Source organism: Cervus canadensis, chromosome 13, assembly GCF_019320065.1.
Source record: "Cervus canadensis isolate Bull #8, Minnesota chromosome 13, ASM1932006v1, whole genome shotgun sequence".
Classification (NCBI taxonomy): domain Eukaryota; kingdom Metazoa; phylum Chordata; class Mammalia; order Artiodactyla; family Cervidae; genus Cervus; species Cervus canadensis.
In genome coordinates, this window is record NC_057398.1 from 71,033,067 (window position 1) to 71,047,792 (window position 14,726).

Sequence of the window (14,726 nt, forward strand, 5' to 3'; positions counted from 1 at the left end):
TTATACAGACATGTGACCTAGGTTCCCTCAATCAGACACAGATGCAGAAGTTTGTTTCGGAAGTATGTTAAACAAAGACACAGGCAGGCAAGGGGCGTCCATATTACTGAGATATGTGGTCACAGAGACTGTCGGCTCCTAGGATGTTCCGAGGTCAAAGTTCATTATTGGATTAGTTGTCAGGTGTGGTAATGGGAACTGTTCATGCATGTTTAGACTAAGTAGAGACTAATATTCTTATTCTGTGAGTTATCCATATTCCTCCATATACCTCTTTGTAGTTAAACTAGCTTGATGAATACCCTTGTTTAAAGTTAAGAATCCTAGTCAATATTAAGTTTTCTCTACATTTCTACAAATTTAAGAGAATTTTTCTTCATCATTGCTGCTTTATAATTTGGCAATGCCATGTCTCTAGGCGTCATTCTCTTCCATTCATTGTCATTCACAAGCAAGAAATCCTGTGATTTTAAAGACTTGACTCACCCCTCTTTGGTTACAGTTTCTTATATTACATTCTTTCCATCCTTTTGGGAACACCCACCAAATCAAATATTACTTCTTTTGGATTGATCTCGTGTACTTCAATTGTTTTCCTAAATATTCTTCCTCTCTCTTTTATCTGAAATCCTCAAGATCTCTGAGATATTATCTTTCAAGGACTTTACTGAATTTTAATTTCAGCAATTACTCTATTAATTTTAAAAGGTCTTTACCTTCTCTTTCTCTACCATAACTCCTTTTCATATCTTTCTAAGAGCAATAATTATAAATATTTTTAGTTATTTTGGATTTGTGTATTTATTATCACTATTTTCCTTATTACTGAAGAGAAAATCAGACCCTCCACAATCATAATTAACCAAAATTTAAGTTAAATATTATGAAAATTTTAAACTCTACAAATAAAAATTCCTCAGCATTTTATTTCTTTTAAACAACCATTATCACCCTTTCATAAACCTTTAGTATTCTTGTGAACTATTACTTATACATATCCAGTGTTCAAAAATATATCTAAATTTCTTTTTATTGTATTTCTTGTTCTCTTTACGGCGACTCTCCTTGCTTCCAAAATATATGTTTGACTCTCCTTTTAAATGTTTTAGTTTTTTGACTTAAAAAAGTTGTTTGTTTACTAGTGAGTACAAGACCCAATCTTCCCTATATCCCCAAACAATTTCAGTGTGAATACAGATATTGTTCTCTTTCTATTGCTGGATTTATGTTCTCTATTCAATAGGAATAGAGATATTCTCTACTCAATATATGTTCTCTATTCAATAGCTGGATTTATTCCCCTCATTTCAACCTGCATGCTGGTTGTCAGCAAATGATAAATCCATATTTCAAAGTTCTGAGTACCATATATAGGGGTATTAAATAGACTCCTCTGTGAATATGATTTCTTACATCTTATATTAAGCATGAAGGGGCTCAGACTCTCTATTCTAGGGTCTCTAAATGTCAAATGAAGAGGGCTAAAGCCCAACCCCACATTATATGCTACCTTATAATTCAGACTAATTCAATTAGGAAAAGTCTGATATTCCCAATGGCAAATATCTGACTAAATTTAATTATAGAGAATTGGTACTGTGCTGGGTGAAACAGAGGTAACTTGTTCTGTGTATAGAAATTCAATCAAAACATGTCCTTTTTCTTCTAGGAATCTTGCATGCCAGAGCCCTGCTGTGGGCTGAGGTTTTGTGCTGCTGTATCGCCCTCTAAACACAGGCTGGGCCGAGGTTTTCATCTAAAGCTCTTCCTTTACTCACTTTCCATCTTCTAAAAGCTCACTGACATTTCTTCTTTTCCATTGATGAAAGCTGGTGATTTTTATTTACTAGCTGTCATTTCAGTGGAGCAGATGGTGAAGAGCAGATGAAGGCATTTGGATCATAAACTACTTTGAACCAGGGGCCTCAATGAATCATCTTTAGTGCATTTTATTTAACTAATGTTTATTGTGCATTCATGCTATGAAACATTATATAAGGCATGAATAAGACATGTTCTCTACCTTAAATGAAATTATGCCCTATCAAGTAGGAAAAAACAAAAGGACCATAATACATACTCTGACAGAATATCCTAACAGTCTATGTGAACTCATAGAAAGGAGACATCAGATTAAATTAGGGAGCTTAAAAATATTCACGAGGAGGTAGAATCTTTGAATTCCAGGAAAATCCTCTAGGGAAGCAGGAGAAAAAAATTCAAGGCAGAAGGAACAACGTTTTAAAAGATGCAGAAGGCGGAAACCATGAAGTATATTTAGGATCATGTTATTTGGAGAACATGATACATAGAATCATGAGAATTAAGGACATAAAAATACATTTGGATGAAAGCAAAGAGGGTCTTCAATAAATAAAATGAGCATACTTAAATATAATTTGATAACAGAAGATGAGCTATTAAGGGACTGAGCAGTATCTGTATTTCTCAAAATATGTTTAATAGAATAATGTTCTAGCTGATCTTTAAATAGGTGGAAAAACATTTCTCAGGTAATCAAATAGGTTTTGGATACACCTAATAAAATGCATTTCTGTGCAGATTTTCAGTGCGGGTTAATTTGTATAGAAGAAAAATGAGTAACCTTCAGATATATAATTCAAACCTCCAGTCCTGAGGTCTGTGTGTGTGTGTGTGAGACAGTGGGTGAGTGTGTGTGAGTGTGTGAGACAGTGGGTGAGTGTGTGTGTGTGTGACAGTGGGTGAATGTGTGTGTGTGAGACAGTGGGTGAGTATGTGTGTGTGTGTGTGACAGTGGGTGAGTGTGTGTGTGTGTGAGACAGTGGGTGTGGGTGTGAGACAGTGGGTGAGTATGTGTGTGTGTGTGAGACAGTGGGTGAGTGTGTGTGTGTGTGACAGTGGGTGAATGTGTGTGTGTGTGACAGTGGGTGAGTGTGTGTGTGTGTGAGACAGTGGGTGTGTGTGTGAGACAGTGGGTGAGTGTGTGTGTGTGTGACAGTGGGTGAGTATGTGTGTGTGTGTGAGACAGTGGGTGAGTGTGTGTGTGTGACAGTGGGTGAGTATGTGTGTGTGTGTGTGACAGTGGGTGAGTGTGTGTGTGTGTGAGACAGTGGGTGTGTGTGTGAGACAGTGGGTGAGTGTGTGTGTGTGTGACAGTGGGTGAATGTGCATGTGTGTGACAGTGGGTGTGTGTGTGAGACAGTGGGTGAGACAGTGGGTGAATGTGTGTGTGTGACAGTGGGTGAGTATGTGTGTGTGTGTGTGACAGTGGGTGAGTGTGTGTGTGTGTGAGACAGTGGGTGAAGTGGGTGAGTGTGTGTGTGTGACAGTGGGTGAGTGTGTGTGTGTATGTGTGTGTGTGTGTGACAGTGGGTGAGTGTGTGTGTGTGTGACAGTGTGTGTGTGTGAGACAGTGGGTGAGTGTGTGTGTGTGACAGTGGGTGAGTATGTGTGTGTGTGTGAGACAGTGGGTGAGTGTGTGTGTGTGGGTGAGTGTGTGTGTGTGTGACAGTGGGAGTGTGTGTGTGTGTGAGAAGTGGGTGTGTGTGTGAGACAGTGGGTGAGTGTGTGTGTGTGACAGTGGGTGAATGTGCATGTGTGTGACAGTGGTGTGTGTGTGAGACAGTGGGTGAGTGTGTGTGTGTGTGACAGTGGGTGAATGTGCATGTGTGTGACAGTGGGTGAGTATGTGTGTGTCTGTGTGTGACAGTGGGTGAGTGTGTGTGTGTGTGAGACAGTGGGTGAGTGTGTGTGTGTGTGTGTGACAGTGGGTGAGTGTGTGTGTGTGTGTCTGTGTGTGACAGTGGGTGAGTGTGTGTGTGTGTGTCTATGTGTGACAGTGGGTGAGTGTGTGTGTGTGTGTGTGACAGTGGGTGAGTGTGTGTGTGTGTGTCTGTGTGTGACAGTGGGTGAGTGTGTGTGTGTGTGTCTATGTGTGACAGTGGGTGATGTGTGTGTTGTGACAGTGGTGTGAGTGTGTGTGTGTGTGTGTGACAGTGGGTGAGTGTGTGTGTGTGTGTCTGTGTGTGACAGTGGGTGAGTGTGTGTGTGTGTGTCTGTGTGTGACAGTGGGTGAGTGTGTGTGTGTGTGTATGTGAGACAGTGGGTGAGTGTGTGTGTGTGTGTGTGTGTGACAGTGGGTGAGTGTGTGTGTGTGTGTGACAGTGTGTGTGAGACAGTGGGTGAGTGTGTGTGTGTGACAGTGGGTGAGTGTGTGTGTGTGTGAGACAGTGGGTAAGTGTGTTTGTCATGGGAGAGATGCAGAAAGGGTCACCAGGGATCACAGACAATCTTAACCGCCATGATCAAAGAAGCCGACTTCTGTGGAACCAGCAGAACTGTTTGCTTTCATGTTTTATCTTTCTTATCTTCCTGGGCAAGCCTAACGAAGTGGCAGCCTTTGACCAGGCTTTGCTTTCTTATCATCTCCTCATTCATTCACCCTACCTCAAAATGAAAGTCTCCCATCGTCCAAAATTTTCTCAGAACTTCCCAGAAACCAGTGACCTCCGAATTCTGTTTGCTTCTTCTCCATCTTAAGCCATCTGTATTGTTAACACTCCAGTTATTTTTTTGGAAATCCTTGCTCCTTTTTATCCCGTGATGCTATACTATATTTGCTGTCCTTTTCTCCCATCTGTTTCCTATAAGGAGTCGTTTCCCAAGGAAAAGCCTTAAGTGATCATTTCTCCCAAATCCCCACCATTTCTCCCTTCGGTTCTGTGGCCCTGAACAACCCTGATCCTTCCTCATGCTTGCATGCTCGGTCGCTTCAGTCATGTCTGACTCTTTGTAATCCTGTGGACTGTAACCCCCCAGGCTCCTCTGTCCAGGGGATTCTCCAGGGAAGAACACTGGAGTGAGTTGCCATGCCTTCCTCCGGGGATCTTCCCGAACCAGGGATTGAACTCTCATCTCCTGTGTCTCCTTCACTGCAGATGGATTCTTTACCCACTGAGCCACCTGGGAAGCCCTGATCCCTCCTCAGGAACCAGTAATTCCTACAAGCAAAGGTACCTGCATCAAAAAAGCAAATAGATTCAATCCCCAACTCCTTTCTCCTTCTGCCAAAACCACACACTTTATAGTTCTCTCCTGTCCAACCTCAGTGTGTGAAGACATTTTCTTCCTTTTTTCCCCTTTTCTATATCCATATCTAATCAGGGACCAAGGTTCATAAATTCTAACTTTGAAATATTTTTCTTATCAATTCTCTTTCCTTCCCATTGATAAGCACGAAGAGCAAAGAATATTACCTCTTGGATGGGACTAATGAAATAAATATTTTTGTGAAATTAAGTGGAAAGGAAAAGAAAAGTATTAAATTTTGATAGAGATGAAATATGAAGATGGGTCAGCTGAATGTCTATAAACTGTTCTGATAATTTGGCATCTGTTTGCTAAAATCATCACAGTCCGTGTTTGACAGCCTACAGTGATATCTGCCCAATGAGTAAATTTCTGTTCATCTTCCTAGTATGTTTGCCAAATAAGTCAAAATACTAATTTAACTGACAATAAGAAAAGCCATTGTCAAGAGCACTGAACACTCAAATGTAAATGAAGTGAGTAAGAAGGGAAAACTGAGAAGGGCTAAAATACAGAGTAAACATCAATGAATAAAAGGAGTACAGTTATTCAAAGTCATCTAAAATTGACACCGTCTAGTTGGCTCACTGATCAACTAGAACAGGAATGAGTATATTAACATCTAAACAAAGAAAATGTAAGATCGTAGGAGCATTAAGGAGCCTTGCGAGATGCACTGGTCTAAGTCATGGCTAAGTTGATGAATGCCTCCTGCTTAGTCACTCAGTGTTTGCGACCCCATGAACTGTAACCCTGCCAGGCTCCTCTGTCCATGGGATTTCCCAGACAAGTATCCTGGAGTGGGTTGCCATTTCCTCCTCCAGGACATCTTCCTGACCCAGGAATCGAACCAGTGACTCTTGAGTCTCCTGCATTGGCAGACCAATTTTTTTTACCATTGAAGCCACTTGGGAAGCCCAGCTCAGTAGATGGGGAGAATGAAGTAATCAGGGAAATGCAAAACAAAACCACACTTAACATATGGTTTCCATCTTTGCCCCATTTCCACAGGCTAGAGGAAGAGAATTAAGAAACGTATGAAGGTTAAGTGGGGAGATCTAATTCTAAGGCTGAATTAGGATCTCCATTCTCAGACCTAAGGGAGGACTGTCACTAAATAAGCTGCCCTCTCTATCTCTAGTTCCTGCTTCCTTTGTCTACCTTATTTGCCTGAGAACTCATAATTATTATTTTCTTAAGTACCTACAATCTACAGAGCATTTAATTTAAAAATATATTTTCAAATTAGACTATTTTAGATTTTGTATTATATTTGTTTTTGTGTTTGTTGGGTCTAAGTCTTTAGCTTGTGACTATCAACTATTTTTAGTCAGTCACCATTTGTTATAGAATGAACTTTTAATAATATTATTCCCTCTTCTTTTTTAATGGAGAAATTTGAGTATTACTGTAGGTATTGTCTCAATTAGTGGTTTGATAATCCCTACAAAAAGCATTTCCAGACTACTCAACATTTCCCCATTATACTACTTAATTTAGCTCCCAAGTTTGCTCTCTTATTATTAAATCAATATATTTGAGGTCTCTAATTTCTGCTGATGCTTAAAGGCAAAATTTTAAACATGCTCTGTTAATAAGTGAATCTTCACTATACCTTCAATTAATGCATAACTAATTACTTTAGTAAAACAATATTATTAATAAAATATATTAGATATTTTAAATTAAGTGATCTATTAGGATGGTCATTTATACTGAAGTGATGGTATTTATCTGTTTAAGATAAGCTAGAATATATAAAAACTCTGTAAGAGCTTTGTAAGAGCTCTGTAAGTGTTGTAAACTCAATAATCAGAAACAACATGATTAGAAAATGGACAAAGGATCTGAATAGGTTTTTCTTCAAAGATGATATGAAAATGGTCAATAAGCCCATGAACTAATTTTAACTAGTAATCAGGGAAATGCAAACCAAAACCATAATGAAGCACCACTTTGCATTCAATAGGAGGGTTATGACACAAAAAGCAGATAATAACAAGCATTGCTGAGGACATGGAGAAACTGCAGTCATGATAGATTGCTGATGGCAATGTAAGATTATATAATCCCTTCAGAAAACATTTGGGAAGTTCCTAAAAAAAAGACTAAATAGAATTACTCGTGTGTGTGCTTGCTCAGTCACTTCAGTCATATCCAACTCCTTGTGACTCTATGGGCTGTAGCCCACTGGGCTCCTCTGTCCATGGGATTTCCCAGGCAAGAATACTGGAGTGGGTTGACATTTCCTCCTCCAGGGGATCTTCCTAAGACCCAGGAATTTAACCCTTGTCTTTTGTGTCTCCTGCGTTTCCTGCATTGGCAGGTGCTTTTTTTACCGCTAGCATCACCTGGGAAGCTCATGACTCAGCAATTTCACTCCTAGATATAGACCCAAAGAAATTAAAGGACATGTCCACATAAGAATCTTTATATTCATATTAAGAACGGCCTTATCCACAATGCTGGAAACAACCCAAATATCCATCAGTTGATGAATAGAAAAGTAAAAAGAAATATATCCATACAATAGAAAACTACTCAGTTTAAAAAGGAACAAAGTATTGATGCATGTTACAATATGGATGAACCTTAAAAACATTATGCCAAGTGAGAGAAGCCAGGCCAAAAACAGCACACACTGTATGATTCCATTCATATGCAATATGCAATGTCCAGAAAAGAAAAATCTATAGAGATAGGGTAAGGTTTGTGACTGCCTATAGTTGGAAGAGTCTGGATACAATGTGGGCTACTGCAAAAATGGAGACAGTTTCTTTATGAGACAATGAAAATATTAGGATCCAGCAGTGATACTTATAAAGCAATTACATGAATATACTAAAAAATGCAAAATTGTATACCTTAGCAGGTTAATTATATGGTATATGAATTATATCTCAATAAAGCTGCTACAAAGAAAGTACTTTTGGTGGATTAAAGCACTTATTGTGTCACTTAATTGGGTAATTATTTTGCAGGTCAATCTTACTTACAGGAAATCCTTACTTAGGTAGCAATGTTTTCAAGATCATCACTTTCTTTTTTAATATGACAAAATTCATTAGAGTATATTAGGAAAAGTCCTATTTGAGGAGATGCTGAAATTCTTTTTAAATTTATATGAAGCACAATGTTCAACAGGCACTACTGTGTGCCAATAAATAATATTTACTAGGAGTTGGCAAATGTAATTTAACCAGTCTATAAATACTAACGTGTGTTAGTGTTGAAGGGTTTCATTTTATCATTTGTGCAAGAATGAAGCTGACTAAACAAAGCTGTAGGAATCTGTGACAAAGATGGATGACAAAATAATGAAGCCATGTGGTAAGTTCTATGAATATTCATTAGTTGGTGACAAAGTTTTCAGTATTTTATTTAATTCTATCAAAATGCTGAGTAAGTCCATCCAAGAAAACCAGTTTCATTTGTGGTCCTGTTACATTGTTTCTGTTGCACATCTTAAAGGCTTATAAATTTATAGAATAGAAATATTTATATTCAGAACTTTGAGAAAATTGCTTCTGGGAAGCTCTTTCTGTCTCAATAGAGCAGAGACATAATTAGAGGGAAAAGAGTTAAATCTACTTAAAAACACCAGAGGGAATTTACTATTTTTCAATTATCAATTTCCTCCAAGCAGTACTAAATCCCAGGAAAGAATTTTCCTTTTCCTTGATTTATTTGATTTGGCACTTCACTTAAACAACTATCAATTAACTCACAAAATTTAAATGATTATAACTACAAGCACCACTGTGGAATTTACTTAGAAAATCAAACATTTTGTCTAAAATATCAAGTAAGGAATATGAAAAGTATGAAATCTGGTGCAACATTTATCTCGTTAAATAAGAGTAGTGACTATATTCACTGATTGTATTTTACTTGATAATGCAAGTCAAAAACAACATCTATGGTTTAGGAAACTCTATCAAAATAAACAAATAGGAAAAAATGTTCTGATGATATAATTTCCCTCAATACCCTGAAATTCATTAAATAATTTCTTTTATACTACATTAGCTAATTTTATCAACTACTTTGTTATCATTCTATAATAATTATAAAATTTTAATTTTGAGCTCATTTGTGTACATACAGCTTTCAGATAAAAACTTACCTCAGAAATAGAAAAAGAATGACTTTAAGACCTTTCAATAGTGACTGCTGTCATCCTGTTTTACAAAATTTTATTTGCTAAGTATTAATTTTGAAAATAGAAACAATACCCTAATTCTAGGCCTAACTAATGATGCAGGCATAGAATTTAGGATAGAACAAATCATCTCTCGATTAGTTAGAAAAGACAGCAAATCACTGTCAATATCCTCTATGTCTTAGACCCTATAGTAGGTCTGTATTTGTCTGTCTACCAGATGATGATAACTCACACAAATACAAGTAAAGGTACATATCTAGTTGTATACCTAGGCTTACTGTATTTTTAAATCACATAACTACACTTATATAATTTATTTTTATAATTTAAAATGCATTATCTTAAAGAAAAAATATACTTACTGCCCTCTAGAGGTATGAACCAGTAGTGTAATAAGTGTAGATGTTGCTGGGCATATACAGTTTAAAGCTAACATGGCGTATTTAAACTCTTCTTCACAAACAACATGATCTGTTTGAAATAAAATAGGTAAATTAGAATAATTTACCTTGGGATAGTAGTATTTTAAAATAATATGTAAAACAGAGAATAAAATTACAAAAGCTTCCATATAAATACACTTGCTCCAGAGATGTTTTTACATGTGCAAATTTATCTCCAGGAAAAATGTTTCATAAGAGAGAGCACTAGACTATGAGGTAAGTTATTGAGGTACAGGGGGGTTCTAACCCCAGATATGTCTTTAATGAAACTGACAGCCTTTGGCAAGAAGTTTTTTTCCTGTGCCTCATCTGTACAAAAAGGTAAGAAGTTGGTAGCTGTGAGGTACAGCCTGAATAGTACATTGAAGACTATAGACATTCTCCTTTACTTCTGATAATTCTATGGTATGAAATATAACAGTGCTGATTTATCACATGATTTATTTACCAAACCCATACACATCACATAAAGACTTAGAATGTACTTATTAAAAAATGTGGCAGATAATATTTGCACAGCATACAAGTAATAATTTGTACAATCAAAACAACCACAATTATCAATCAATAAAAATTAATCCTGATATAAATATAAATTTAAATTACACCTTAACCTTAGGATCTAAGGTCATAAATTCAGAAGATGATAGAGTCCAGTCAGAAATGATAATAAATGGCATAAAAAGAAATTCAATGACATAAAAACAATAGAGTGCTAGAAATGATGACACATGGTGGGGGGGAGTGAAGGTCATGTTAAAAGGAGTAATGCCACTCAGCCCAAGTAAATTGTTTTCATGCAGGAATGAGGGCCCAGATGCCATATGCTCAATTTTCCACAGAAACCACATTTTAGAGAAGCAATTAATGTTTGGGAAAAAAAAAAGTTGTTTGTTTGGGGGGGGGGAACCTTCCCTTCCAAGTAAACTGCTGTAGCTGATATTGGAAATAAAGACTGCTTAAAGTTCTAAGAAAATAAATATTCTCAGGCAGAAAATAGCAGTTTTAGCTAATGAAGGAATAGGTTGAATTTGTGAGTCTGATCTATGAAATGAAAACATACACTATACAATTTATGATGAAACAAGATTATTTGGGAAGTGATTCATCAAATGTTCCAGACAGATAAATAACCTTACTCTTGTTTGCATATCAGTGAGCATATGAAAGAGCCCATTATTTTCCTTTTTCCTTCATTTCCTTTTTCATTTTTTTCTTTCACATTTTATGGAAGAAATTATAAGCTCTGGTTACACATCAGGATTTACTCTTTAAAAAACTCAAGAATCTAACAATGCCTTTTTTTTTTTTTGGTTGTCAGTATTATAATAATAATTTATAAGAAAAACCTCCAAAATATATAACCATGACTTAACAGTTTAGAGGAAGGTAGGTAGATTTTAAATTCAAAATACCTGCAAAAGAACTGTGACTTAAACCAATATTTTAATATTTCTCAAATAATTTTAAGTATATAATGCCCAACCTATGAAAATAAAGTTAAAAAAATCTTAAATTAAGAATAATTTTACCTTAGAATATGATAGCCAAACATATGGGGTTTATAAATTTTAAACCAAAAATTGAACACATGATTGAAGAAAATTATGTACTTTTATTATAACATTAGAGTATTTAAAAATCCAACTACCAGAAAATTTGGAAGATATGATTACCATATGTGCAATACCAAAGAATGCTCAAACTACTGCACAGTTGCACTCATCTCACACATTAGTAAAGTAATGCTCAAAGCTCTCCAAGCCAGGCTTCAGCAATACATGAACTGTGAACTTCCAGATGTTCAAGCTGGATTTAGAAAAGCCAGAGGAACCAGAGATCAAATTGCCAACATCCACTGGATCATCAATAAAGCAAGAGAGTTCCAGAAAACCATCTATTTCTGCTTTATTGACTATGCCAAAGCCTTTGACTCTGTGGATCACAATAAACTGTGGAAAATTCTGAAAGAGATGGGAATACCAGACCACCTGACCTGCCTTTTGAGAAACCTGTATGTACGCCAGGAAGCAACAGTTAGAACTGGACATGGAACAACAGACTGGTTCCAAATAGGAAAAGGAGTACGTCAAGGCTATATATTGTCACCCTGCTTATTTAACTTATATGCAGACTACATCATGAGAAACGCTGGGCTGGAAGAAGCCCAAGCTGGAATCAAGATTGCCGGGAGGAATATCAATAACCTCAGATATGCAGATGACACTACCCTTATGGCAGAAAGTCAAGAAGAACTAAAGAGCCTCTTGATGAAAGTGAAAGAGGAGAGTGAAAAAGTTGGCTTAAAGCTCAACATTCACAAAACTAAGATCATGGCATCTGGTCCCATCACTTCATGGGAAATAGATGGGGAGACAGTGGAAACAGTGTCAGACTTTATTTTTGGGGCCTCCAAAATCACTGCAGATGGTGACTGCAGCCATGAAATTAAAAGACGCTTACTCCTTAGAAGGAAAGTTATGGCCAACTTAGAAAGCATATCAAAAACCAGAGACATTACTTTGTCAGCAAAGGTCTGTCTAGTCAAGGCTATGATTTTTCCAGTGGTCATGTATGGATGTGAGTTGGACTATAAGGAAAGCTGAGCACTGAAGAATTGATGCTTTTGAACTGTGGTGTTGGAGAAGACTCATGAGAGTCCCTTGGACTGCAAGGAGATCCAACCAGTCCATCCTAAAGGAGTTCAGTCCTGGGTGTTCATTGGAAGGACTGATGTTGAAGCTGAAACTCCAATACTTTGGTCACCTGATGAGAAGAGCTGACTCATTTGAAAAGACCCTGATGCTGGGAAAGATTGAGGGCAGGAGGAGAAGGGGACAACAGAGGATGAGATGGCTGGATGGCATCACCAACTCAATGGACTTGGGTTTGGGTGAACTCCGGGAGTTGGTGATGGACAGGGATGCCTGGCGTGCTGCGATTCATGGGATTGCAAAGAGTTGAACACAACTGAGTGACTGCACTGAACTGAACTGAATACCATATGCAACTATTAAGTTTCCCTTGGCTTAATGTACAAACTATATTCCTTCCTGCAGGGGACCATGAGAAAATGTGGTAGTTATATGATAGTTTGAAAATATTCCATCTTATTTTCCTTGACTGTTAAAAAATAAAAAATTGGGTCCCCTTCCTTCTATTTTCCTCATTTAATGTGTATCACTGTTTGGTTGGAAATGGTTGAAGTACAATCATGTTGCACTGGCTAATTTTTCAATAACTATAATAATCAGTGGGAAATAGAAGAGAAAAATTATCTTTAGGCATCATTTTTGTGTCTGTATATGCTTTTTTCTACAGGTATGTAAAGTTTTTACAGTGTCTATTAACCCATCAAGTAATATACACATTTCTAGAGGCAATTCTCCACATAGATACAAAGTTTTGAAAAATTTTAGTAAATACTGAATTATTTAGGAAGACAACTACTGTATAAACTAAGAGAAAGTTTATTTTGTTAATACTGTATGTAAGTCATTAATAGAAATTTAAGATCTGATCACTAATGTTGTCAGTGTCAGTAGCAGGCATATATTTATTGGTGCAAGCATCTGTTTCATGTTGTCTTTTTTTGGTTATTCATATCTGGGCATTTACAGAGTTGAGATATATGCTTTCTTATTATTATTTCTTTTGTTTATCCTTCATATTACAAATTGCATATTCTATTAATTATTTAAAGTGTATTCATATAGATATTTACGTTTACTCTGAATTTTGCTCCAGGCTAGTAAAGGAAGTATGACAAAATTTTTATCATACAAAAGAGGTATTGGATCAGATAGGTTGAAAACAATCATCTTAGATTAGTGAGTTAATATATAATCCTGGGATTCCTTGTTAGATAAAATGAAAAATCACTACTCTTTATAAAGAAAACATGTATTTCACCAATAAGGATGACTGACACATGTAAAGGAATACTATAGCATAATAATCTTCATTTACACAAATTAAGAAAGGTGAAACTCAGTCTGCAAATCAAAGTTGAATTTATCTCTAGATGTCTCCTCTCAGGCCCAAATCTATCTGTCCTCCTCAAACACTTATACTCACCATTATTTCCTAACTTGAATACAAAAGCAGAATATTCTTTCATCGTATTTTGCCCCTCATTTCCCAATGTCATATGACTGCCAAGGTTTATGGATGGTACCACTTCAGTCCTCTGTCTCTTTCTCACTTGCCTCTCTCCCATTCCCACTCTTAACTACTTATTGCAGGCTCCTGATCCTTATCCATACTCTTAAGGGCCAGATATCAGCTTCTAGAATTAAAATTTATTTTTTCAAATTTTACAAACAATATGTTTCATCTTGCAAACCCTGTGTACTAGATGTAGGGAGCAACCTATGGTTAAAAACACTATTGTTTTTGCAGCTAAATGTGTGAATACTTTACTAATTTGAAAAAAAAATGAAGTTCAGTACAGGGTTTATTACCAAATAACTTCAGGTCAGATTTTACCACTAAAATAAATACTAAAATATTTTCTTTTCTCAGAGTTTTCTGGATTGAGGGATCCCAAATCAGCTAAAGGGATCATGGACCTTTAAACACTGATAATCTCTCACTTGGGCTAATAAAACAGCTTTCTAAATTCTCGTCCTGTTTTGCAACTTTTTAGCATTCCACTTATCACCTTTCTAAGACTGTGTTGGCAAATACAATTGCCTCAGTCATGAATGAATAAATGACATTTACAGCAATATGGATGTATTTAGAGATGATTGTACTAAGTGAAGTAAGCCAGACAGAGAAAGACACATATCATATGATATTGCTAATGTATGGAATCTAAAAAAAACACACACACACACACAAAAGAACTTATATATGAAATAGAAATAGATCCACAAACATAAAAATAACAAATGTATGATTATCAAAGGGGAAAGCAGAGGGAGAGATAAATTAGGAGTCTGGGATTACCCTATACACATTACTATATACACAATAGATAACCAACAATGACCTACTGTATAGCATAGGGAACTATACTCAATATATTGTAATAACGTATAAGG

The 14,726-nt window shown here is 36.5% G+C and overlaps 1 protein-coding gene across 4 annotated transcripts in view; it reads right to left on the reverse strand.

The window, feature by feature from the left end:
* Positions 1–14,726, reverse strand: part of KCNT2 (potassium sodium-activated channel subfamily T member 2) — a 426,098-nt gene that overhangs the window by 140,467 nt on the left and 270,905 nt on the right. For all 4 annotated transcript variants that reach the window (XM_043485980.1, XM_043485984.1, XM_043485982.1 and 1 more), the window contains exon 14: positions 9,598–9,706. In XM_043485980.1, coding sequence (XP_043341915.1) covers positions 9,598–9,706 — 109 coding nt within the window. The remainder of the gene's footprint in view (positions 1–9,597; positions 9,707–14,726) is intronic.